This window comes from Odocoileus virginianus, chromosome 23 (assembly GCF_023699985.2).
Source record: "Odocoileus virginianus isolate 20LAN1187 ecotype Illinois chromosome 23, Ovbor_1.2, whole genome shotgun sequence".
Taxonomy (NCBI): domain Eukaryota; kingdom Metazoa; phylum Chordata; class Mammalia; order Artiodactyla; family Cervidae; genus Odocoileus; species Odocoileus virginianus.
Genome location: NC_069696.1, coordinates 8,667,723 through 8,694,420, shown reverse-complemented (window position 1 = coordinate 8,694,420; position 26,698 = coordinate 8,667,723). Strand labels below are relative to the sequence as shown.

General features: G+C 39.9%; 1 protein-coding gene across 5 annotated transcripts in view; it reads left to right on the top strand.

Moving 5' to 3' along the window:
- MRTFA (myocardin related transcription factor A) overlaps positions 1-26,698 on the top strand; it is a 131,419-nt gene that overhangs the window by 20,903 nt on the left and 83,818 nt on the right. The window contains exon 1 of one of the 5 annotated variants that reach the window (XM_070453377.1): positions 9,035-9,317. The exons of the other annotated variants lie outside the window; for them this stretch is intronic. Coding sequence (XP_070309478.1) covers positions 9,272-9,317 — 46 coding nt within the window. The 5' untranslated portion in view covers positions 9,035-9,271. Of the gene's footprint in view, positions 1-9,034; positions 9,318-26,698 lie in introns of those variants that run through there. 5 annotated transcript variants of the gene reach the window in all.

Genomic DNA, 26,698 nt, shown 5'->3' with positions numbered 1-26,698 from the left:
ATCTCTTTGCTGTCAAAGGCACTCTCCAGAGTCTTCTCCAGCACCAAAGTTTGAAAGCATCAGTTCTTCGGCGCTCAGCTTTCTTTATGCTCCAGCTCTCACATCCATACATGACTATTGGAAAAACCATAGCCGTGACTATATGAACCTTTGTTGGTCAAGTGATGTCTCTGCTTTTTCATATGCCGTCTAGGTTTGTCATAGCTTTTCTTCCAAGGAGCAGGCATCTTTTAATTTTGTGGCTGCAGTCACTGCAGTAATTTTGGAGCCCAAGAAAATAAAATCTGTCACTGTTTCCACTTTTCCACTCCTATTTGCCATTAAGTGATGGGACTGCATACCATGATCTTAGATTCTTGAGTGTTGAATTTTTAGCCAGCTTTTTCACTCTCATCTTTCACCCTCATCAAGAGGCTCTTTAGTTCCTCTTCACTTTCTGCCAACAGAGTGGTATCATCTGCATATCAGAGGTTATTGATATTTCTCCTGGCAATCTTGATTCCAGCTTATGATTCATCCAGTCTGGCATTTCGCATGATATACTCTGCATATAAATAAGCAGGGTGACAATATGCAGCCTTCATGTACTCCTTTCCCAGTTTGGAACCAGTCCGTTGTTCGGTTATAACTGTTACTTCTTGACCTGCATACAGGTTTTTCAGGAGACAGATAGAGTGATCTGGTATTCCCATCTCTTTAATAATTTTCTACAGGTTGTTGTGATCCATACAGTCAGAGGTTTTAGCATAGTCAGTGAAGCAGAAATAGATGTTTTTCTGGAATTCCCTTGCTTTTTCTATGATCCAGTGGATGTTGGCAATTTTTTCTCTGATTCCTCTGCTTTTTTCAAATCCAGCTTGTGCATCTGGAAGTTCTTGAATCACGAACTGATGAAACCTAGCTTGAAGGGTTTTGAAAGCATTACCTTGCTAGCATATGAAATGAATGCAGTTGTGCGATAGTTTGAACATTCTTTGGCATTGCCCTTCTTTGAGATTGGAATGAAAGCTTATCTTTTCCAATCCTGTGGCTACACAGTCTTAACCACTGTACCACCAGGGAATTCCCTCTCCATTTATTTAGATTTTCTGAATCTCCTAATGAGGTTTTTACAATTTTCTGTGTGGTGATTTTACACATCTTTTGTTAGATTTATTTTTAAAACTTTGGTATGTTTTAATGCTGTTGCGGTATCATTGAATTTTTTTTTTTTTTTTTTTTACTTTCTAAGTGCTGTTGCTGATCCCAAGTATTTTTCTGGAAGAAATAACAGATATAAGTTTGTATGTGTCTGTTATAGGCTCTGCTGGGTGGAATGAGAAGAATTATGTAAAGAGAAATGAACAGAGTAGAATGGGAGTGAAAAAGACACGTTCGTAAAGGACACGTTTGTTCCCCTTTCATAGATTTTTCTCCTTTGTGTAAAGCTTAGGAAATGCTCCTTTGTTTTCCGTACGTGTAGCCTGTGGAGGAAAGAGCGGATAATGTTTTTTTCCGTCAAGGGTACACTGCGCCCTTTCATGCTTTAGTGTTGCACAGGAGGTACTAATTAACTGCTGGGGAAAGTAAAAAGTTTTGAGTGGGCAGTTTCTGATCCAAATTATATTATTTTCTTGGAGAAAGGAGTTTTGTTACTTACGTTCCTCAGGAAGCCTGGTTGTTAAGGGTTTTTTAGATTAGCCAATGTGACAAATGCCCAGATCTTAAGCATGTTAGTTCATTAAGCAGTCCTCTTTGTAATGTGACTTAGAGAATTTCATAACCTATTTCATCTCAGTACTAAGAGATAATTTCCCGTTCTTGAATATTCATCACATGTTACGCTGCTACTGCTAAGTCACTTACAGTCGTGTCCGACTCTGTGTGACCCCACAGACGGCAGCCCACCAGGCTAGGCGCCTGGAAAACAGATACTAGGTAGAATCTCCCTCAAAACAAACAAGCACACACAAGATTAACTCCCGTCTCCCAGAGAAAATTCCTCTTAGCACATGGTTTATTTCCCTGTAGTCTTCTTCTAAACGTATGTTTTAAAAATAAAACATACTAGTACTATAGACTCAACTGTCTTTTTTTTTTTAATTTGGCATTGTAACTCAAGATTTTTCAGTCACTGAAATATTTTTTATAAACAGCCATTCATTATGTGTAAAACTTATATTCTGTCCTATCATTTAGTTAATTGCCCCACTGATTGGACATTTGAATCATTCTTTTTTTGCACTTACGCTGATATTTGGATGAACATTTTTAAAGTATTTCTGCATTTTGAGTTATTTCCTTAGAAGTGAAAATCCTGGCTTAAAGAATTTGACCATTTTTAACACTGAAAAAATTTATTTAGTGACTAGTGAGCATCACTTGTATGTTCAGTATTGGACAGCAAGTAAGGAACAAGACAGATGAGGTTTTCATTGTCATGGAGTTTAGTGAAAGAGAAAGATTACACAATTATACAAGCCAATTCATAGTTACAAATTTTGGGAAGTGCTTGGGGGTAAAAGCACAAAATGTCATAGAGAATAGCAAATCAATTGTGATGGTTCTAATTTGGGGAGTGGGAGGGAGTGGTCAGGAAAGGCCTCTTTGAGGAAGCGACATGTAGACGGATAACCAAAGTGTGAGCAGTGTATGATTGGCCCATCTAAGGAAAAAGGGCATAGCCTGTGTTGAGACTGGGGGAGGTGGGGGGTGGGGAAAGGGGTCTGGGACAAGGGTTCTGGGGAAAACTTGGAACAGAAGAAGTGAAAGAATATCATTCTGTCAGTGGAGAGAGAGAAAGGGATGTGAAATAAGTAGGCAGTAAGGGGCCTTTCTAGGTCGTGTTAACAGTTGAAGTTCTTGAGAAATACGTTATCTTGTTCCATTCCAAAACGACCCACCCATGTGTTAAGTGTCTGGCTCACTTAATAGCATTGATAGTTTCATTTGTAAAGGACTTTGTTGATGTGATTGTTGAAATGTTTTCATTTCGGTTTGTATTTCTTTGATAATTATTGGAGAGTAATCTTTCCCCAAATGTTTGTCATCATTTTTGGCCATTCCACCTGTCACTATATGGACCATTCCTTTCTCACTGAAATGTCATTTTTAAGGTTCTCCCACGAGTACTCAAGTGACAGACTGGGAACCACTTGTCAGGAATTGAAAGAAGAGTTTCTTACAATGTCTCTCACTCTTAGTTCTCTGGATAAGGGGCTGGATTTGGTCAAAACTGGTTTTTATCGCTGTATTATTTTATGATTCATGGGTATACAAGTGTGTCGAGTTGGGAACTGGAAAAGAAACTGATAAAGTCTGGTGACTTTTAAGAGCCAGCTCACATCATCTTTCCCTTAAGGAGCAATGCAGATCTCTGGTAACCAGAACCAATTGTTGCTGCTTTTGTTTGTTTAGCTTTTCGTTTGTACTCTTATTATTCGGCTCTTGGTTCCTTCTTCTGTTTGTTCATTCGAGATTTTTACCTTCATTGTGAGTTCCTCAAAGGCAGAGACAGTGGCACGCGGTTCATCCTTGTCTGTGTGCCTTCACTGGTGTGGACACCGTACATAATGACGATATTTCCGACATGCCCTATGAATAAGCTGGCTGTTTATATTTATGGCTGTCATATTCCTTAACGTTGACTGTCCTTTGAAAAATTAGCTGGAGGAATAGCCTTTGTCTGTTCTGAGGCTGAGGAATAGCATACCTATGGTAGTGTGTGAGCCTCCCAGGTTAACGGGTCTCGGCTGGGTTTTTCATCAGTAGTCCCTTGTGTTCACAGGAAATGGAAGCTGCCCTGGACCTGTAACAACTTGTCTAGGTGTTGGGTTTTGTTATCTTTTGGGTGTTTTCACTTTGCCCAACACCAGGTGTATGGGGGAGAGACCTAACTGGTTGGAGCCTGTAAAAATTCAGTCTGATGACGATCTTTGTAGAGCTGAACCTCAGTAAACTCCTGCAAATACTTGTGAGAACCCAAATCAGAAATGGACATGGGATCTTGTCTGATCTTCAAAGCTGAGCGGGGTTGGGCCTGGTTGGTACTTGGATGGGAGAAATGGACATGGGAACAAGATTACATTTCTGTGTTCTGAAATCCCACAGAGATCACAGAGAGGCATTCTTAATTTTGTGTATACCTGTGTATACTCCATTCCACCATAGAAACCCCTGTCAGCTGTTAGTGAATCTGATTGCTTTCAATGGTTAAAGGATTGTTTAGTCTGTTAGGTGAGCCAGGTTCTCTCTTTCTCTGGTTTCTCCTACTCATGGCCTACAGTTTGAGCATTTTCATTGTTATTAGCAGTTAACATTCCTGAGGTTTTTATTGTGGATGTCCTTATTTATGTTAGGGCTTCCCTGGTGGCTCAGATGGTAAAGCGTCTGCCTGCAATGCAGGAGACCTGGGTTTGATCCCTGGGTCCAGGAGATCCCCTGGAGAAGGAAATGGCAGCCCACTCCAGTACTCTTGCCTGGAAGATTTCATGGACCGAGGAGCCTGGTAGGCTACAGTCCATGGGGTCGCAAAGAGTCGGACACGACTGAGCAACTTCACTTTCTTTCTTTCACTTTATTTATGTTAATCGTATACCTCAGTACTGTGGATAATTTTAGTCTTCCTCATGTAAGCTTTCTAATTAATGGCACTTCAGTATGTGTTCTAATGAAAATTGGAGCAGACCACCTGCCTTCTCTGGGTAGGTAGAGATTCTTTTGTTATGAACTTCTCACATGCTGTTAGAATTTGCTGAGATAAATAGGGCTTGTCATTGCATTTGGCATACATTTATGAATGCTGTCACATGTTAGGCGCTGCGTGAGCTCTGTTCACACAGAGACATTAAGCTACATGGTAAGGAGCAGTAATAGAGTTGGGCACAGGTTCTTAGGGAGCATCAGTGAGAGGTATTTAGCACATCTGTGGAGGGTGTGATCCCAGAGGCTTTCTTGAGAAGGCAGCAGTTAAACTTGAGTTTTGAAGGATGAATAAGAGTCAGTTGGTAGCAAGGATGTTTCTAATTGAGGCAAGGCTGGGGGGAAGGAGCACAGTTAAGAAGCTATTGCTGAAGTACACACTGCCACCTGTGAAATAGTCTGGTGAGAAGCTTGAACCTGAATTGGATCATGACTCTGTATCTAACTCCTAACTTACTGGCTATAAAGGGATGGAGCAGAATGTTAAATGACATCTTTGGGGTACAGTTAGCAAAGCCCAAACTTAGGGAAGCTATCTGGTTATTTTCAACAAATAAAGTACAGAAAAAGAGGAAGTAGGAATCTGTAGTTTAAAAGAGCTTCAAGAGGGAATTCCCTGGCAGTCTAGTGGTTAGGACTCAGAATGCCTGGGGCCCAAGTTTGATCTCGTGTCAAGGAACTAAAATCCCACAGGCTGGGTGGTGTGGCAAAAAAAAGAGATTTAAGAGACATTAATGAAATGCAGTATGTTGTCCTGTTGGACTCTGATTTGAATAAATCATCTCTAAAGAATTTATGAGATAGGAAGGAACATTTGAACATCTACTGGCTAGTTGGATAATATTGAACAGTTTTTTAAAATTTAGGTGTGGTAATGGTAGTGTAACTATTTAAGGAAATAGTTCTTCTCCTCAAGGTATAGAATAAAGTTGAAATTAGATGATGCCTAGAATTTGCTCCAGAGTGTGTGTGCTGTGCTAAGTCGCTTCAGTCGTGTCTGACTCTTTGCATCCCCATGGACTGTATAGCCCGTCAGGCTCCTCTGTCTGTGGGCTCCTGTCTCCAGGCAAGAACACTGGAGTGGGTTGCCACTTCCTTCTCCAGGGGATCTTCCTGACCCAGGGATCAAACCCGGGTCTCCTTCATTGGCAGGCGGTTTTTTTTTTACCACTAGTGCCACCTGGGAAGCCCGAGTGTTCCAGAGTGATCCAGAATTGGCTGGGTGCTAGGGGGAGAAGGCAAGTATTGACACATTTTGAAGCTAAGTGATGAGGTACATGAGCTGCTTATTATCCCTTTCTTTCTTGCTTTGTGTTTGTTCGCACTATTCTGTAATGTTTTTAAAAAGCTGTTACTGTGCTTCAGGCAAGAAATATTAGGGGCCTAAATAAAGCACTGGTTGTAGAGATAGAACAAAAAGATGGAGTAAGTTATAAGATAAAAAGATGGATTCGAGGAATAAGTTATAAGATAATTAGTTAAACTTGAATGTTTGGGGCTAGAGGGAGAGGGTCTAAGTTGATGGTTTAGAGCTTGAGCACTGTTCCCTAAGTTATGGCACATGGAAGCAACATATCTTGAGGAGTTGGTGTGGAGCAGTGGTATTGCAAGTTTGCTTTTGTACATACTGAGTTTAGGACAGCCAAGCCAGGTAGCAATGCATGGTTGGTAGCTTACAAGTAAAGACAAAGCGAGATACAGATCAGTGTGTAGGTGGTGGTAAACCTTAAGCGAGGCTGAGATTGCCCCGGGAGAATGTGTACAAGAGGAAAGGAAGGGGTGCCCCTGAGAGGGGTAGAGAGAGGAGCCAGTTAGAAATCTGAGAGGAAAAGTCCGAGAGAGAGGATTTTTAAAAACAATGTATGACAAAAGCCACTACAATATTGTGAAGTAATTATCTTCCAACTAATAAAAATAAATAAAAATAAAACTATTAAAATAAACAAATAAAGACAGTCAAGGAAATAGGAAGTTTTAGGAAGAGTATGGAAACCATGACAGATCCAGGAGGAAAGTCAAGTAGGATAAGAGCTTGTCTAGTTCCTCTTGATAATGAACATTAAAGGCCTTTGGGGAGCTGGTGGTGGGTGGGACAGCTTTATGAGTAAACTATATTTACTATCCTGCAGTTATTAAGTCCCTTTAGAGTGGATTAATAGAGACTGTAGACCATATGAAATTTGTGGTAATTAGCTAGAGAGTTATGATTAAAAGCGGAAGAGCTTTTATTGTATTGGGAATTAAGATCATTACCCTTCATTCCCTTGGTGCCAACAACTTGAAAATCATGTTCACTTGTGCAGAGAGACCTTTTCCAAGTTTACTCTAGCTCCCTTTCTTTGAAATTTCGCTAAATTGCTCCAAACTTAGTGGATCAGAAGCTGGGTTCAGAGTTTAGGAATTGTGACACCTGTTTTAAATGCAGTTTTCCCAGCGAATCTCATGCTGTGCTGTTACTTTTCAGGGTGAATGCAAAATCCTGGCGGTAGGCAAAGATGATGTTGCTTACTGGTTTCTTTTCTTTTTTTTTTTTTAAGGTTAACTTTTTGGATATCTGTTTTAATAACTTTTTGTTTAGCTCCTTTTATCCCAAAGTGCAGATGAAATAAGTGACTGTGGAGTTGCTGTGAAAAGTTAACAGATCAGTTGAACTGTGATTGTTTATGTTACTACCAGCACATGACCATCAGCACTGTATCTTTGTGGGGCTGGAATATGGACAGTTGTTGCATTCTGAGAAAAGTTTTGGCAGAAGGGAAATAGCCCTGTGCCCTTCCTACCATCTTCTCTGCTGGAATCTTAAAGTTTGTATTTATTTTCCTGTAAGTACAGAACTGTGAGAACTTGTCTCGGTTGAAAAACCCTCACATAGCAAATTGTCCAGCCCACATAGGGACACAGGGATGACTCAAGCTGTTCGGGATTCTTTTCCTTTCGTTGGTAACCTCTGACCAGAGAATTTACCCATTTTCATAAGACAATTTGAGAGCTTGGTGGAGAGAAGGGGCCAGTGAGAATGCTTCTCTTCCCAGAGCAGCGTTTAACCCACAGTGGCTGCCGCTCCGCTGCCTGTTGAGTCATTCCCACAGCTCTATATAGAGCTTTTCTGGCTTTTCTTTTAAACATGATGTTCTTGGAGTGGGAAAGAAAGGAAGTTTTTTTTTCTCTTCCACAGACTCCCCCACCCCAAATCTGCACTGCTCACTCTCTTCTAGTAACAGAGTATTGCCCTCAATCATTCTGAGACTGTTTTCTCTTTTAAGGCCTCTCAGCACTTTCATTTATCATTTGTGTGACTATGTGACCATTAAGGCATTTGCTGGGCTTGGTTCCCCCAGTAGGCTTTCAAGATACAGGCTGTCACTTAACCAGAAAAACGGAGGCCTTCTAGTTAACCATACCAAAAATGGATCTCTAGTTTTCAGCTATTTAAAAGTCAATCAGATAAGCTAAAAAACATCTTACTATCCTTATTAAGACTATCAGTAAAATGTGCTGTGAAGGGAATGAATGTTTTTTATTTTGGATAAATGAAAATTGCATAATTTGACAGGATTTTAGTTTCTTTTCGTTTTTACTGTGAAAGGTTAAAATGTCCACATTCATTTTTATTCAGATCTTGCTCTGTGCTAGTGGAAAACGACTTGACATTTCTTTATGAAGAAAGGGAAACTCTTATTTCTGTAACTGTCTTCATATGTGTTTCAAACATCCAGTCAGATCATAAAGCATTTTAGAAGAGTCAAATAACACCAGTAAGCTGTCTGTTCACACAGCCCATGTCTTACACAGGCGCAAGTAAGGAGCTCTTTTAAGGGGTTGGCAGATCGAAAAGACAGATTATAGCTCTGGAATGTATTCAGATGACTTTTTGAAACAGATATTTTAATTGGAGAGGGGGTGGAGAAATATTTGTGCTTCTGTAGTTAAATATTCAACTTCCTTAGCCTGTTATCTATAAATATCACAGATGAGAAAGCTGTTGGAACGCTTTTTCAGAAAATAACTCACAGTACATATTTATTTGTGTGTATGTGTTTATAGTGCCTCATCCTCATCCATTCTCCCATTCGTGGGTCAGTAACTGGGCTGAGTCTTTCATAAGACTGAGTTGTTTGGGTTACGTTTAATCTGTTCTAAACTACATTAGCAGCAGAGTCCCTTACACTGAGGTTTTCAACAAAACCTCATCTTCTCTTCTTGAAAAGAGAGGAAAACAAAAAAGCAGTTGATCTGTTTTCTGAAGGTCTCTTTCTGTACCTCTCTTCCCTCCCCCCAGAGCAGAATGGCAAGGGGAGGAGCTTGCTTACTGCTCTAACCACACTTCATATGTCTTAACTTGAGTGCTTTTTGGTTTCCTGTCGGCAGTAACCAACTCTGTGCCATCTTGGCTTGCGTGAAGGGTGGATGCGTTGGTAGCTGCACTCAGTTAGAGGAGTGAGTTCTCACAGTCTGGTTTGAACATAAGGCGTGAGGCTGAGTTTATGAAAGCTCCGGTAGCTCTGAAGACAACCTCTTCTGTGACTTTGAGTTTTTTGTTTTCTTTTTTTTCATGATATCTGTGGGCTGTTGTTTCTGAGAAGAATCTATCATGACGCTACTGGAACCTGAGATGTTAATGATGGCTGTACAGTCCGGTAATTCCCATATTTCCTGCAAATCCTTTTTGCCTTAGGTTTCTTAAAAAACATTGGGCACATTGGCACTAGGACTAGATGGAGATGAGGAGGAAGGCAGAGGGAGGGTAAATATAAATTGTCTAGTAAATGTACTGCATTTTTAGATTTTTATTGTAAAACATATTAATAATTTTCTCTTGATTGCAAAGTCTAGATATTCAGACATAGCTTTGAGTTAGATGCTTATCGATCTTAAGACTGCTCAGTGAGGAGACATGTAAGGGAAAGCTACTTGTCTTCTTTAATCAGGTATTTTGTTATTGTAGTGGTGCTGCTTTTAATATAAGATAATTAAATTGCTTTTGCCGTTTTGTACAGTACTGTGTTTAATCACTAATCTACACTCTTTTTTAAATGACTCTGTGAAAGCTTGTCTTAACATTTTTCATTAGCTGTAATTTCTTTTTTGCGGTAAACCTTCTATCTGTATCTTTTGGTTCTTTGGGGGATGCTCTTGTTAACATGTAGGATTGGGAATCTTTTAAGTTTTGAAGATGAAGGAAGTTGGAGCAAGGAGGCATTCAACAGAAGGAATGCAGGATTTTTGAGGTTCTTTCTCTTGAAAACAGTTTTCCCAATTCAAAAGTGTCTTTTAAAACATTTAAAAAAAAATTCCAGTTTTTAATAATTTCTTTTACTTTCAGTGTCCTTAAACTTGTAAGTTAGATATCTAAAAATAGAGAATGTTCTTTAGTTATTTTTAGACTTCTACTAAAATGTAGCCTGTAGTGTTTTCCTGTTTCAGAGACTATCTTGAAAGATTCATACAAGTGGCATTTGGGGACCTCTTCCCATCCCCTGGCCTTTACTCAAAGGAAAATGAGACTCCTTGGTGCTGTCAGATACTGTCTCTGGCAGAACTGGTCTCATTGCTCTCCTCGGGGAGCACTTAGGTAGCATGCTACCAGACACAGATATCCATCTGAAGACCAAATCAGATGCTGTCAGGCTACGCTTTATGGACAGAGTATGGACAAAAAGGAAAGACACCGCTACTGTCCTGTTCTTTCTGGTTTTATGGATGACCTTGACTGAGTCATTTATTAGTTGAGTCTTTCTGTTCATATATGCTGTGCATTCCATGTCCCTTTCCTTTCCCTCCCACAGATCTGTTGAGCTTTGTGTTCTAAACAAGATTGTGTGCTTATCTGAACATTTCCCATCTGTCTTTGATGAAATAGTTCCCAGTTAAAGTGACTCAGATTTTCTTACCCCTGCTTTGTATCCTCGTTCTCTGCTGTATGTGGGCAAGGGCATATTTTATTTTAGGGAGTACATGTTAGCCTTTGGACTCTCTCTCCCTTCTTTATTCATCTTGTTACCTTCAGATCATCTCAGTCCAGTAACTTCTTAATAAAGGATAAAAGATTGTTTGCTTTCCTCTGAGCTGGGGTCTCACTGTTCTTGCTGGATAAGGGAAAGGGGCTTACTTAGTATTTTCTTGTCTTGCCCAGAAGCCATTTTTCCAATGACATATGTTGGGTAGGGCTAGCCACCCATCTGTTGGACCAGCTACTTCATAAAACTTTCAAAGGATAGTAGTATGTTAGACAAGTGTGGGTGAAATTGACAAGGGTGTTGGATGCAGGTAGAATGAAAGGTCTGCAGAGACTAGCATGTATGTGAACCTCTTTTGTGTATGTATAGAAAGGAGTAATAGCAAACTGATATCTTTAGTACTTGTGGTTCCTAAATGTTCAAAAGCCTTAGCACTGTGTTGTTTTGTGGAATTGTTAACTGTTTTCTTCTGATGCTCTAGCCATTATATTGGATTGTAATAGTAAATGAAAAGCATATCTATGATAGGAAATGAAAAGCATCTCTTACAAGGTTTTAATTAAAAAAAAAAAAGGCCTGTCATTTTTTTTTTCTGAAGAAGTCAAGACAAAATTTAGACTATCTATGTGAGCCATGATTGAGTTTCCCAGGCATAAAGTATTTGGATTGCCATGAATATAGGGCTTTATAGGTGAAACTACTGTTTAATGAAATGCTTGAGGTAATGAAAGCCATTTAGACAAGATTCAAGATATAAGATTTTTACCCTAAATTAAACTTTAAGATACCAAATGTTATAGCCAAGTTCCAGGGTACACTGTATATTTATGTCAACTTTCGTTTGGTGTTTGGAGCTTGGAGATGTCGGTGAGGCATGCTTACAAAAACTTTCATCCTCCTCACGGCTGGTGGCCTCCCAACCCTGTGAGATCCAGGTTAGCCTCTGTTTCTGTGAAGCCTCTCGATAGAATCAGCCCTTCTCTGTTTCTGCAGCACTGCCTTTACAGTTCTAATTATCTACAGACTAATTATCATTTTCCTGTCTGCCTAATCAGATTATTAGCTTCTCAAAAGCAATACAGTATATTCATTTGTGTGTTGGCTCCTGGCATGTATTTTTTTTTATTTTAAATGAAGAAATCTGGTTTGACATACCTTCCCTAATAAATAGGTGTAAGCCTTTTAAATCAAGATTTTATCGAAGTAGTTTAAGATCTGTTGTCATATTAAGACATGAAGCCTCTAACCGCCATCTGGTATCTTAGCCAGGCCTTGCCCACAGCACGTGAAAGCACCGCTCTCAATACTGAAGTTCTTTTCACATCTCAGGATGTGCAGTCTGTCAGCCTGTGATGTGTGCTGCTAAACCCAGGTGTTCTCATCAAGACACAATCAGAGGATTAAAGCACCTGTCACCAGTGTGGACCCCTATCTAAATCAGTGTGATTAGAAAGCTAATGAACTGAGATGGACATTTGGGATTTCTGGAGCTAAGACTAAGTGGATATTGGGGTACAGCATTGACTCTGGTGTGTTTTAGAACCAAGGAATGCTGGGGCTTGGCTCTTGACAGCTACCGTGCAAGACTTTGATCAGGCAGGCCCTGTCCTTGCATACAGCCGATGCGGTCTCCTTATTAGTTTGTAACTCTGCAACAGGGGGTGGGTTTCCGTGCGGGGAAGAGGACTGAAGCGGGTTCTTAGGTACGTGTGATCACATGACATACACCTGATCGTGATGAGGCCCAGGTAGGGAGTCAGTTTGTTTTTTCCATCTCTCTTGTGGGCATATCTGCACATCCCCACCCACTCAGGCACACACAAACACCACACTCCATCCACACCCTACACCCGCCTCCCCTCTCTTGTCTCCATACACGATATCTTTGGAAGGATCTGTCTGTCTGCATGTGAGCTGTCTCTGGAAGGACTGTAAGGAGCTGGTAACAGTGACTGCCTCAGGGAAAAGGGATGGAAGCTGGGAGATTGGGACAGCAGAGACTTTTCGCTCCACAAAACAGTGGAGTCCTCATTTAAGTTCATTATGATTATGTTGTTCAGTTGCTAAGTCGTGTCTGACTCTTTGCAATGCCGTGGACTGTAGCACGTCAGGTTCCTCTGTCTGCTATCCCTGGAGTTTGCTCAGATTCATATCCATTGAGTCAGTGATGCTATCTCACCATCTCATCCTCTGCCGCCCCCCTTCTCCTTTTGGGATACCCCGTAATTGTGAAAGAATACACAGAATAAATATTACAAGGGTATATAGAACACATAGGCCCATGGACACAGTATCCAACCTGAGAAATGCAGCACAATATACACTGAAGTCCTCTAAGTACCCTCTTCGATTTGTCCCTCATAAAACTTGTTAGTTTGTTTTAACTTTACGTACCTTTAAAATTTTTTGTGTGTACCATATATATGTGCTTTAGTTGCTTAGTTGTTTCTGATTCTTCTCAACCCCATGGACTGAAGTCCGCCAGGCTCCTCTGTCCATGGGAATTCTCCAGGCAAGAATCCTGGAGTGGGTTGCCATGCCCTCCTCCAGGGGATCTTCCTAATGCAGGGATCGAACCCAGGTTTCCCTCAGTGCAGGCGAATTCTTTACCATCTGAGCCACCAGGGAAGCCTACATGCTACCATATAAAAATGTTTCCTCCGTCCATTTAACCTCTCTTTCCTTGACGTCTGTACACTTAATTCCTGTGTATTTATTTAACTTCAGGTTCCCTGATCATTACAGTTTGTCTCTGACCTGTAATATTTTATAACAGTATGGGTTAGAGTGAGAGGAGTAGTAATTCAAGTTAAAGGAAAATGGTGGGCAGACAACTTGTGCCCTTTTTGTTGATACGTTAGTGCTTAAAGGAACCACCTGTTTGGGTTCACATCACTCTGGAGTAAAAAACTCCAGAACCTTCAGCAGTAATTACCTTTTGACTCTACAAATACTCTAAATATTAGTATAGGCTTTTAACTATATATATGTATGTTTATATTCAAGAAATTTTAGAGCTTGAAGGAAACCTTAGGGATTTTTTTGTCCTCTCCTTAAGATGAGGAATACTCCAATACTTTGGCCACCTGATGTGAAGAGCTGACTCATTTGAAAAGACCCTGATGCCGGGAAAGATTGAAAGTGGGAGGAGAAGGGGCAGACAGAGGATGAGATGGTTGGATGGCATCAGTGACTCAATGGACATCAGTTTGAGTAAACTCCGGGAGTTTGTGATGGACAGGGAGGCCTGGTGTGCTGTAGTCCATGGGGTCGCAGAGTCGGACACAACTGAGTGACTGGACTGAACTGAACTAAGATGAGGAAATTGGCCTGTTGAGGTTAATTTATTTCCTGTAGTCACATGATTAACTAGTGGCCGACACAGAGGAGAATTCATTTACCTACTCCCATGTCAGTGTTCTTTCTAAAACATACTCACAGAGTAACCATCAGAGACCTTTAGTGTATGAGATTGTTTATAATTTTCCCCAGAGATCTTGGTTTTCTTTGGGTTTTTCCATCGTGGGTTTCCAAAACTACTTAGATTAACTCACATCTTAAGAGGTGGAGATAAGATTCAGCCCCTGGGTGTCCACCTCTTGCCCCTGGGAAGCGGAGGCAGATGCTGCAGGTCCTGTGGTTCCCTGGTGGACCTCCCTCTTGCCTTGCCTTCTCTAGCCTGGCTGGTGATCTCATACCTTGATGGTGATATCAGAAGACAGGTAGGCAGACAGACTGATGCTGTCATCAGTATTCTGGACTACATCTTACTGCCCTTTCTTTGGCTGGTTAATTTATCTGAGGTCCCCTTAGAGTTAAGGCCTAGATCAAAGGAATTGGAATTCATCTGTCTGTCTGTCTCTTTTCTTCTTCCCTTTTGTTTCCTTTTGGATGAGGCAGGCTGTCAAGACCATGAACCACAGTTTTAGCTTTATTACAGCCGTGCCAAATTAAATAAAGATGAGTCTCATACAGTCTTGTTTTTTTTGGAACTTCACTTATATGATTACCACATGCATTATTTTTGAAAGGATTTTCTTTATACTAACAAGGGGGAAAAAATTAAAAAACCTCCCACTCTGCCATCAACAACAAAAAACAACATTCTCTGCCTTGCTCTCACCAAGCCAAAGGGCAGTGTCGGGCGGAGCTCCTGTTGTTCGGGGGCTGGGGCACACTTAATCTCGGGGCAGGCACGCAAGTGGGGCGGCGGCAGCAGTCTGTGAGGACAGAGGTCCTTGAAAAGAGCTGTCTGTGGCAGGTACATAGTGAAATGAACTCGGCAGTGAGATTTTTAGAGTGTGTCATAATTTTCAAGCGTTTTTATATATAATATTTGATCTTCTCAACAACTTTGAGGTATCTGTATCTTCTCGTTTGTAGGGTGGAACACTGAGGCTCAGAGAGGCTTTAAGGCACACAGGAAGAGATGGAGAATATGTTTAAATTTAGGTGTTTTACTTGAAACACTGCTCGCTTTTATGTTCCATGTAAAATGAAAGTCAGATTGTATCCCTGCTCACTGAGGATCTGCCACGGGTTCTCAGTCATGGACGCAGCCCCAGCCCTGTACCTTTCAGACTGCACTCCGCCGCCTCGTCCCTTGCCGCTGCTGGCCCAGCCGTGCCAGCCTCACTTGGCCCTGCAGACCTTGGGCAGTGCTCCTGTTTCAGGGCTTGCCTACTGGCTATTCTTTCTGCTCAGAACACTCTCTGCTGGGTAGCCTCATGGTCTGCTCCCTCACCTGCCTCATAACTTTTTTCCATGTCACTTTCTTAATTAGGCCTTCCCTGACCCCCCTATTTTTATTTGTCTTCATACTGCTTGCCATCTGATAGAATACAGTCATCCCTTGGTGGGGATTGGTTCCAGCCCACCCCCACCCCCAGTACTAAAATTCATGGATGCGCAAGTCCCCTATATAAAATGGTAGGGTATTTGCATGTAACCTATACACATTTTGAATCATGTCTAGATTACTTAACAATACCTAATACAAGGTTAATGTTATATAAAGAGTTGCTTGCGCCGCAAATTAAAGTTTTGGTTTTGGGGACTTTCTGAATTGTTTTTTCCCGAATATTTTTGATCTGTGTGCGGTTGAATCTGTGCATGTGGAGCCTGCGAATATGGAGGACTGACTAATGTGATTTGTTTACTTGTTTACTGGATACTGCTGTCTTTCCCGCCTAGAAAATAAACACCTCAAAGTAGGGGATTTTTCTGTCTTGTTTTCTACTGTGTTTCCAGTACCTGTAAAGGCACCCATTGCAGAGTATGCACTTAATAATTCTTGAATAAATGATTTACCAAAAAATTTGGAATATGTTTTAGGTATGTTCCTGAGAACATGTCTTTCAAGTATCCTGTGTAGCATGCACTGCAGTAGCTAGTGCGGTGGTTTTCAGAGTGTGGTCTCGGGACCTCTGGGCACACCTGAGACCTCTTCAGGTGTGAGCTGGAAGCTCTTTACATACTGATGTGTGAGTGCTGAATCGCTTCAGTCACGTCCAGCTCTATGTGACCCCACTGACTGTAGTCTGCCAGGCTCCTCTGTCCAGGAGATTTCCCAGGCAAGAATACTGGAGTGGGTTGCCATGCCCTCCTCCAGGGAATCTTCCTGACTCAGGGATCGAACCTGAGTCTCATGCACTTCCTGCATGAGCCACCGGGGAAGCCTTTATATATTTATACTTATGTGTTATTTGCCTTTTTTACTCTTGGTGTCTCGTGAATGTGCTGTGTAGTTTTCCAGATGTACATGGTGGTATGATATCTCAACAGCTTGAATGCAGTATCAGGGATGAAAATTCAGCTGTCTCAGTTGTATGTTAAAGAGATTTGCAAAAATAAATGATAAAATGATACTTTTTACTATTATTTTTTATTTTGGAAAGTATATTTTTTTCATAGAAATATGTTAACATGTAGTGGGTTTATTGCAATTTTTAAAGAATAAATATTTTAAATGTTTTCAGTCTTAACTTATTATATGATAAGTAGTAATAGATATAACTCATATATCCAAAAGCTCTTCAAAAGTATCAGTAACTGTACAGTGTAAAAGAGTCCTGATGTCAAAAAGGTTGAGAAGAATAGTATAGCTTTTAAGAACATAGATTTTGAAATCCAAGTTGTCTTTTTTTTTTAAGCTCTGCCACTGCTACTAGCTGTGTGACCTTGGGCAAATTGCTTAACCTCTCTGTGCCTGTTGCTGCATCTGTTTGGTGTGTTTTTTAATATTAGTACCAACCCTAGGAAGTTGTTGTAAGTATTAAATGATTTAACATGTGTAAAATACTTCTAACAATTCTTGGTATATAATAAATGCTCTATCTTTTTTATGTTATTGTGGTTGTTTTTTTGATCTTGGGATTTTGAATACTATTAGATGCAGGTAGTTTTTTATTTCTTCCTGGATATTCTGACAACTTGTCACAACTCATTTGATATTTGACAACTCATAAATTAATTAAAAAAAAAAAGAACAACCTTCTTTAACCTTGAAGTACTTCAGGAAGTTTGTTTTAACATATTTTAAAGGATTTTTAAGATTTATATATAAGGATGCTCATAGCAGTATTCTTTATAATAGAAAAAACAGAGACAGCCTATACTTTAGCAGTAGAGTATCGGTTAAATAACTTACGATATATTCACATAATTGGTACTAATGCAGTCATAGGTTTTTTAAAGATGTGAGAAAATGTTTGCCATTTATCCATATAACCCTAAAGAAATGGCTATGGGGATGATATACCTCAGAATATTAATAGCTGTTCCTGGTTAAGTGGGATTTCATAAGGGATTTTTTTCTTCTTCGTTTTCCTGTATCTTAAGCATATATTTCTGTTGTGTATTAAAATAAAACTCATATTAAATAGCATGTGCACGTAGGTAGTTGAGGGAGGCAGAAAATGCCTGGAAGTATGATGTCTTGGATCAGGAGCTTAAACTGTTGATTTCGGACCTCTGCCTTCAAAGCACTCCACCTGCCAAACAGTGAATTAGTGATAGAGGCACTCCATCCCACTAGGCTGTTCCGTCTGACCAGTCTAGTTTGTATAAATTTCTTTTATTACATCTTTTGCCTTTGTTTCTGCTTTGTAAGATTTATTGAAATTTATCTTCGGTGTTTGTATTAGGTCATATTCTTGCCAGAGCTGTAGATCCTCTGTATATGAACTTACTCACAATTCGCTGAACCTTTCTGAAGTTTTGATGACCTACAAAAAACACTAAATTTTTTCTGTTAGTTTTTGATGGGTAAGAAAACTGAGTTCTCTTAGCCGTAAAATAATGGCATTGATATAAAATGTTTTAACCATCTGAAAGTACATTTCTGTAATATATTTTCTTTGACTTTAGGGTAGGTGTGAGAATCTTCTTAACAATTCTTCTATTCCTTGTCAGAAAGCCCAAACTCATATCGCCTCATCTTTGCTTTGTAGATAGGAACTGAAGTACTTGTGCTGAAGAGTTGAGTGTTAAACTGACCTTAATTTTCTTAGGAGAAACATTTAGATTATATTCCTCAAATCAGTGCCATAAGACTAATTGATAAAATATTTGGCTGTGTAGAATATTGAAAATTTATGGTGTTAACATTAATTAGGCTATCCAAACAGATGCTGTAATCTTGCTAGCACTTCTAACACCTTGCTACTCAAAGTGTGTTCCAAGGACCAGCATCATCTGTATCATCTGGGAACTTGTTAGGAATACAGTCTCAGGCTCCACCTCAGATGGGTATTCAGAGTTTTTATTTTCACAAGATCCTCAGGTGCATATTAAAGTTGAGGAGTGTTGTTCCAACAGATACTTTTATTTTTATTGACTTTGTTTTGGAGGTGAACAGGTGAAAGAGAAAAACAATCTGTTGGTGTGTGTGTGTGTGTGTGTGTGTGTGTGTTTTAAAGAAGTAAGCTGTTGATACATAAAACACCCTGAACAACTCTTCAGAGAATCATGGAAAGTGAAAAACCTAATCCCAAAAGGTTACATATATGATTCCATTTGTATAACATTCTTGAAATGGCAGAATTATAGAGAACAAATTGATGGCTGTCAGGGGCTAAGATGGGGTGATGCTGGTGTGGTTTAGTCGCTAAGTTTTGTCCATTTCTTGTGACCCCATGGACTGTATAGCCTGCCAGACTCCTCCGTCCCTGGAATTTTCCAGGCATGGATATTGGAGTAGGTTGACATTTCCTTCTCCGGGGAATCTTCCCCACCCAGAGATTGAACCTTTGTCTCCTGCGTCGCAGGTAGATTCTTTACAGACTGAGCCACCAGGGAAGCAGGTGACGCTGGGAGGAAAGGTAACTGTGGCTGTCAGAAGTCACCGTGGAGGATCCTTCCAGCGATGGAACTTTCTGTATCTTGGCTGTATCAGTGTCAGTATCCTGGTTGTAATGTTGCAGTATAGTTTTGCAAGCTGTTAACACTGGGGGGAACTGGGTGAAGGATAAACTGATCTCTAAATTATTTCTTACAAATGGGTAAAATGTATAATCATTTAAAAAAAAAGATTAAGAGAACTCAGTTTGGCATCTTTTCAAAATGTTAAACAGAGTTACCATATAACCTAGAAATATTCCTGAGAAAATTGAAGACACTGCTCCACACAAAAACTCATCCATAAGCATTCATAGCAACCTTAACCCAAAGTGAGCTTGGAGGAGAGTGGATGCATATGTATGTATGATTGAGTCCCTTAACTGTTCACCTGAAACTATCACAACATTGTTAATCAGCTGTTACCAATACAAAATAAAACATTTAAATTAAAAAAAAAAGCCCCAAGTGGAAACAACTCAAACATCTGTCACTTAATGAATGGATGAACAAAATGTAGTATATCCTTACAATGCTGCTGCTGCTAAGTCGCTTCAGTTGTGTCCGACTCTGTGTGACCCCATAGATGGCAGCCCACCAGGCTCCCCTGTCCCTGGGATTCTCCAGGCAAGAATACTGGAGTGGGTTGCCGTTTCCTTCTCCAGTGCATGAAAGGAAGAAGTGAAAGTAAAGTCGCTCAGTCATGTCCGACTCCTAGTGACCCCAGGGACTGCAGCCTACAAGGCTTCTCCATCCATGGAATTTTCCAGGCAAGAGTACTGGCGTGGGTTGCCATTGCCTTCTCCCTCCTTACAATGAAAAGGAATGAAATAGTAATAAATGAACCTTGAAAACATTCCAAGTGAAAGAAGACAGGCACAGAAGGCCACATATTATATAATTCCATTTGTGTGAAATGTCCAGAATAGGCAAATCCATAGGCATAGATTAGTCGTTGCCAGGGCTTGGTGGTGGGGGATGGGACAGTGATGAGGAATGACTGGTAATAGATGTGGATTTCTTGGGGGTAATGAAAATATTCTGGAACTAGATAGTGGTGATGGTTGTACAATTATAGGAATATATGAAAAACTACTGAGTTTTACTCTAAGTGAATTGAATGGTATGTGAATTCTATCACAATTAAAAAATAAATCTGAGAACAAATTGTAGATTTCTCTAGAGTGATGTAATTGTTAAACACATTTCTGACCTTTTCCTATTTTAGAATATCTGAATTAAATGCTCTTGTCCTAAATTTCCTTTCTATTTTGGGATGTCATAGTCAAAGCTATGGTTTTTCCAGTAGTCATGTGTGGATATGAGAGTTGGACTAGAAAGAAAGCTGAACATTGAAGAATTGATGCTTTTGAACTGTGGTGCTGTAGAAGATTCTTGAGAATCCCTTGGGCTGCAAGAAGATCAAACCAGTCAATCCTAAAGAAAATCAGTCCTGAATATTCATTGGAAAGACTGTTGCTGAAGCTGAAACTTCAATACTTTGGCCACCTGATGTGAAGAACTGACTCATTGGAAAAGACCCCGATGCTGAGAAAGATAGGAGGCAGGAGGAGAATGGGACACAGAGGATGAGATGGTTGGGTGGCATCATCGACTGGATGGACATGAGTTTGAGCAAGCTCTGGGAGTTAGTGATGGACAGGGAGGCTTGGCGTGCAGCAGTCCACGGGGTCACAAAGAGTCGGACACGACTGAGTGACTGAGCTGAACTGATACTAGGATGACCTTTCCCCTACATTTAATCTTCATATAAACCCTAACTTTTGCCTAGATGCTTCCCTCTTTGTAATAGTGATTCTTATACTTGTCACGGGGTTTAGAAAGGATGAATTGCAGTGTAGCAAGATTTCTGACTCCACACCCATGGCCGAAACCAGTGTCCTGTGTTTGAAACTAAGGAAAAAAGAGTTGGACAGGACTTGGTGACTGAACAGCAACTAGAGTGACAGCCTATCAGTTGTTGCCTAGGTCCAGAGAGAGAAGATAACTACGAAGGGACATAGGAGCACTTTGGGGGGGGCAGTGAGGGGAGATGTCAGATTTCTTGATTGTCATAGTGGTTATGCAGGTGTATACATTTGTCGAAAGGCATTGAACTTGTGTGCTTAAAATTCGGGAGCCTATCGTATCTAGATTAAAGTTCAATAAAATTGATTTCAGAAACTTGTAAAATTATCTCATTGTTTTAAGGTTAAAGTCGTATTTACATTAAAACTCTTTTTTAATACAGGCTAACAGCTGTTAATAAAAAATTAACTTGGGGACTCTGACTTCGGTTGCTGACATCTATCTCCCTTTTCCATTTAGTCAGTTTACACAGTGAAATTAGATTGATCATTTTCATTCAGACTGTGCTCTTATGCTTTTGAACTTGCATGATTCTGTTGCTCTGCTTTTCAAAACCTGTGAGTGGGTGTGATTATTCTAAAATTTTTTTTTTTTAAATTTATGGAACATTGTGTTGGCTATTGTTGCCTTTTTCCTTTTATGTATAACAGAAAAATGTTCCATTGGATATAACAAATCAGGTTGATTGCCTTTCACCTTCATACACTCTGGACTATCCTGGGCTAATTTGGGCACCAGGAGGTTGGAGTTAAAATTACTCTTGAAGGAAGTAAGCCAAAAGGAGAAAAGGAGGTAGCACTGCTAGGTAGTGCTTAAAACAAATGAAACACAACAAAACCCCAAGTGTGTGAACTTTTTTCCCACCCACATCACCTCCGTCTCACTGATCTCTTATCAGCAAGTGTGCCTTATTAAACAGAAACCTCCAAGGTGTGAGAACAGTTGTGGAAGACAGTCTCTAAGTTAGCAAAACCATCTCTGTACGTGGTTCCCGAGCTTTCTCCCTGAGGTTTTCTTCTCTCACCCTCACTCTTTTCTTGGGCCTGACTGTGCCTAAACCCAGTGCTAGAATATTTCCCCATTTAAAATTCTCCACAGGTGAAGGGATTTTTAAATTACCTTTTCCCTTAAGCATAGGCACGACAGCCTTATATTTTAAAAACAAATCATTAAAAACAAGTAGAGATCAGAAATTATATTCAGTATCTTATAACAAGCTGTATGGAAAATGTACATGTAAAACTGAATCTCTTTGCTGTAGACCTGAAACTAACACTATGTTATAAATCAACTATACTTCAGTAAGAAACCCATTAATATGTTAACATAAACAACATGTTTTAAGAAAAATAGCTATATTTTCTAAAATAAAAATTAGTAAGATAGTCTCATTGTTTTACATTTTTGCAAACGTCCTTAATATGTGCCTTGATAGAAGAAAGGGAAAAAAAAAACAAAACAAAACTACTGGAGACCACACAGGAAAATAAAACAAACCACAGAATGTAAGAAACACAATTTATAGAGTATGAAATTCTAAGTAGAATTTGTAAAAATTCCATCAAAACTATAGAACTATATTTAAAATAATAGTATCTAACATTTACATGGGATTTACCATGTGCCAGACGGTGTTCCAAGCTCCTTACATGTATTAAATAACTCTTGCAACAGCAATATGAAATAGGAGCTCTTATTATCCCACTTTACAGATGATGAAATTGAGGGGTAAAGTAGATAAGGAATCTGTCCATACACCTGGTAAGTGGTACAGCTACTACTGTGCCCAGCTGGCCTGGCTTCAGAATCCATGCTGTTCACCACTACATTGTATTGTTTCCATGTGAACTTTTATGCCCCAGTGTTCTATAGTACCTCTTGACAGGCTGTCTGGCTTATCTTGGTTCCTTGTCCTGTTCTTCCATTACACAGCCTACCTGTCTTTTTTACCCTTTTCCCTCCCTCTTTATCCTCCACTCTCCTACCCGAAGAACAGTGTGACATAATTGTTAAACACGTTTCTGACCTTTTCCTCTTTTTGAATATCTGAATTAAATGCTCTTGTCCTAAATCTCCTCTCTACATCAGGATCACCTTTCCCCCCTACATTTAACCCTTCATACAAGCCCTAGCCTTTGCCTTGAAACTTCCCTCTTTTTAACAGTGATTCTTGTACCTGTTCACGAGGATTAGAAAGGATGCTATTTTGAATTGCAGTGTAGCAAGATTTCAAACTCTGCACCCATGGCCAAAACCAGCGTCATATGTTTGAAACTAAGCAAAACCTCTTGAATGTCTTGCCATAAACGTGCATTAGAAATTTTTTCCGATGTAGCAAATGGTTTCTCTGAGTAGGAAATAAATTTAAACCTGTATATCTTTAGAGTAGAAACATTTTCCATGTGAAGGTCCTTGCTAACTCTGGTAAGAAAAAAGGTCCCTTCCCTCTTTCCCCCTATTCTTCTGAACTCTGTATAGAGCTTTCAGAATGTCCTGACAGCTGAGTTTTGTATCTGCTAAGTCAGTCCATGAGGTGTTTGTGAATAATCTTCCATTAGTTTTATGCTAACGATCCCCTTACAGCTTGGCTTTTAGTCAGCTGACTCAGTGTTACTAAATTTGTTATATTAAATCTCAACTAAGGTGGTTAGTAGGAATGTTTTTAGAAAAGTCTTGATAAATTTGAAGGAAAAAGTGTATTTTTTGATGTACTCTTAGGATTTCCTAGGCAGTGCGTGAAAAATGTCTGAGAATCTAGAAAACCATGTGGTACCCTGCATAGAGATCATATGCTAGCTTAGATAGTTTAGAGTAAGAGCTTAGATACCTAGTTCTGAAGTCATTATTTGTATTCATGAAATAGTAGGCGAGTTTCTCAATGTGTGTGGTTCATTTTATCTATCCCTGTCTACTTCTCCAGTGGCACTTCTTGCTTGTTTTTCTTTTTTGCTCTCTAGGTTCCATCCACACCTCTCCTTCCTTAGTGTTTCAGGGAATGCCCCTCTACCGTGCCCCTCCTCTCTGGTTATTTTCATTCTTTCTCTTTCTCTCTTCTTGATTTATACTTGGAGACTGTATGTTTACTTATGTGACTGTTTGGTTAATGTGTGGTTCCCTCAGTATTTCATCAACTCTATGAAGGCCTTACCTGTTACTTTTAATTTTGTTTTACCTGCTATTGTTAATTTTGTTTTGTTTTATATCTAGCATCTGCCTAGTTTGCTGGGCAGTAGCTGCTGCATAAATGTACATTAATGAGTGAATGAAGTGAACATGAAATATCAGAGACGTTGGGAAGATGAAAGCCACTGGAACATTTGGTGTTAGGTTCTCCAACCCAAGTATTTCTCAAAGAGCAAGCACATCCTTAGTAACCCACTAAGGATGACTCTCCAGTTCCTTTATAAGATGTAGAGGGTCAAGGATTTTTGTACCATCTTTCCCTCTCCATCATTCACTTTGAGAAGAGTCATTCTCAACTTCTGTGAAATTGTCAAGATATATAAACTACAGAGTATTTGTATCTCTATCACTAGATACACTTCTGCCCCAGATTGGACCAGAAGTTATCTCTTGCTTCAAGTGAGGAAGCTAGTCCATATTTGGAAGCATTATGTTTTGGCTAATTGATTAGAGGATTTAATTTTTTTCTTTTTAACAGTTTTATCTCAGGCCTTGTGAGATCATTATGGTATATTTAAGTCAAAGGACTTAACAATTTTTAGTAAGTGGCAAGGATTCATTTTGAAATTTAAAAGCTCAAGCTCAAACCAAGAGTTTAGTGTTTGAATACTTCTGCTTCTTGCCCATTGAATTCTTACCTCCTGCTTCTCAGAGTACTTTTGAAGGTGAAGGTTGACAAGTTTTGTGAGATACAAGGTGCTGCTGAAAGCTCTTGTCTTAGTGGACTCAGTTTCAAAAATTCATAAGGACATTAGACAGCTTTAAACTTGGTGTGCTTGTAGTGGGACTAAAGTACCACAAAAGACTTCTTTCCTTGAAAAACTTTCCTTTCTTATTTCTTTCTTTTGTTACTTTAGGCTTTCTAAATCTTCTGTTTTCTTTGGAGGTGTTTGGAAATTTCTTTTCCTAGTAAAGGGGTTACATAAAATAAGATTTAGAAAATTTATAGTTTAACAAATGCTCTTGTAAACTATTTTTAATAAAGATAGATTAGTTAAAGTTTACAAATTACTTTTAAGATGCAGATTGTTAAGTGGTGGTGTTATGCGTTCTTTGCTTTCCAGAGTGTCATCCCTTTTAGCCCTGTAGCTACATATCAAGAGGCTACATGTTCAATCATAAAGCATTAGCTTCTGCCAACATTACATCAGCTCTGCAAAACCTCATTGGCTAATTATCCCCTGGGACTAGAACATGGATTTGGCAGCTTGTGAAAGCTGCTATTTCCAATTTCTCCCTTCCTGGCTGTGACATATCCCAAAGGAATGAAATTGAGAAATAACCATCTTCTTCTGAAAGCTCTCAGCCTCTCATTCCCACAGTAGTTCTCATGGTCAGGGATAGAAGGTCCCTTCTTGCACTTGAGGAGGCCTCGTAGCTGATGATATAGACTTCATGTAGTGGCCAAGGCACCCTGAATGAGCCATGGAAGGGTGATGCCAAGGAGCCTTGCATCCCTTGAGAAATGTTTCTGGGTGGCTGTCTACAAGGATCCTAGTGCTTTGGTTGGGATCTTCTTTATATTACCTAAATCAGAGAAGCTAGAAGTCCTGGACTGGGAACCGTATGTGATTATAATCTGTGTCAGTTGACATTCTGTGTAAGAATTAGTGTAGACGTGTAACACCTCCTTTAATGAACATCTATAAAGTAACTTTCTTGAGAGCAGCTGTGGATAGTTGAAAGAACTGTATGATCTTAAGCAATACTCTTAATCTCCTTTAGTCTTAATATTTTCACCATAATATAAAGATGCAGTACCTGCATCATTTTCTCCAGAAGGTGTCATAGTGTGGAATGAGATCGCACACGTGAACCATGTCACCAAGATCGCCGCTGACCTACTCAACACCCTGGGCAGGGGGCCCATTTTCGGTTTCCCCTTACCTGACCTTTCTTCACCGTTTGATCCTATTCAGTTCTCTCTCCTTACTCTCTACTGCTCAGAGTTCTTTTGTGTAGTCTCAGTTAACCCAAGCATAAAACTGGGTTTTCAGAGGAGTCTTGGATAGTTACATCCGTTGGATCATCAAAAAAGCAAGAGCGTTCCAGAAAAACATCTACTCCTGCTTTATTGACTACGCCAAAGCCTTTGACTGTGTGGATCAAAACAGACTGTGGAAATACCAGACCACCTTACCTGCCTCTTGAGAAATCTGTATGCAGATCAAGAATCAACAGTTAAAACCAGACATAGAAAAGAAGACTGGTTCCAAATTGGGAAAGGAGTACATCAAGGCTATATATTGTCACCCTGCTTATTTAACTTGTATGCAGAGTACATCGTGAAAAATGCTGGTCTGGATGAAGCACAAGCTGGAATCAAGATTGCCAGGAGAAATATCAATAACCTCAGACGTCAGGTGACATCACCTTTATGGCAGGAAGTGAAGAGGAACTGAAGAGCCTCTTGATGAAAGTGAAAGAGGAGAGTGAAAAAGCTGGCTTAAAACTCAACATTCAGAAAACTAAGATCATGGCATCTGGTCCCATCACTTCATGGCAAATAGGTGGGGAAACAATGAGAGAGTTTATTTTTAGTTCAGTTCAGTTCAGTTGCTCAGTCGTGTCTGACTCTTTGTGACCCCATGAACTGCAGCACGCCAGTAAGCTCCCGGAGTTTACTCAGACTCATGCCCATCAAGTCAGTGATGCCACCCAGCCATTTCATC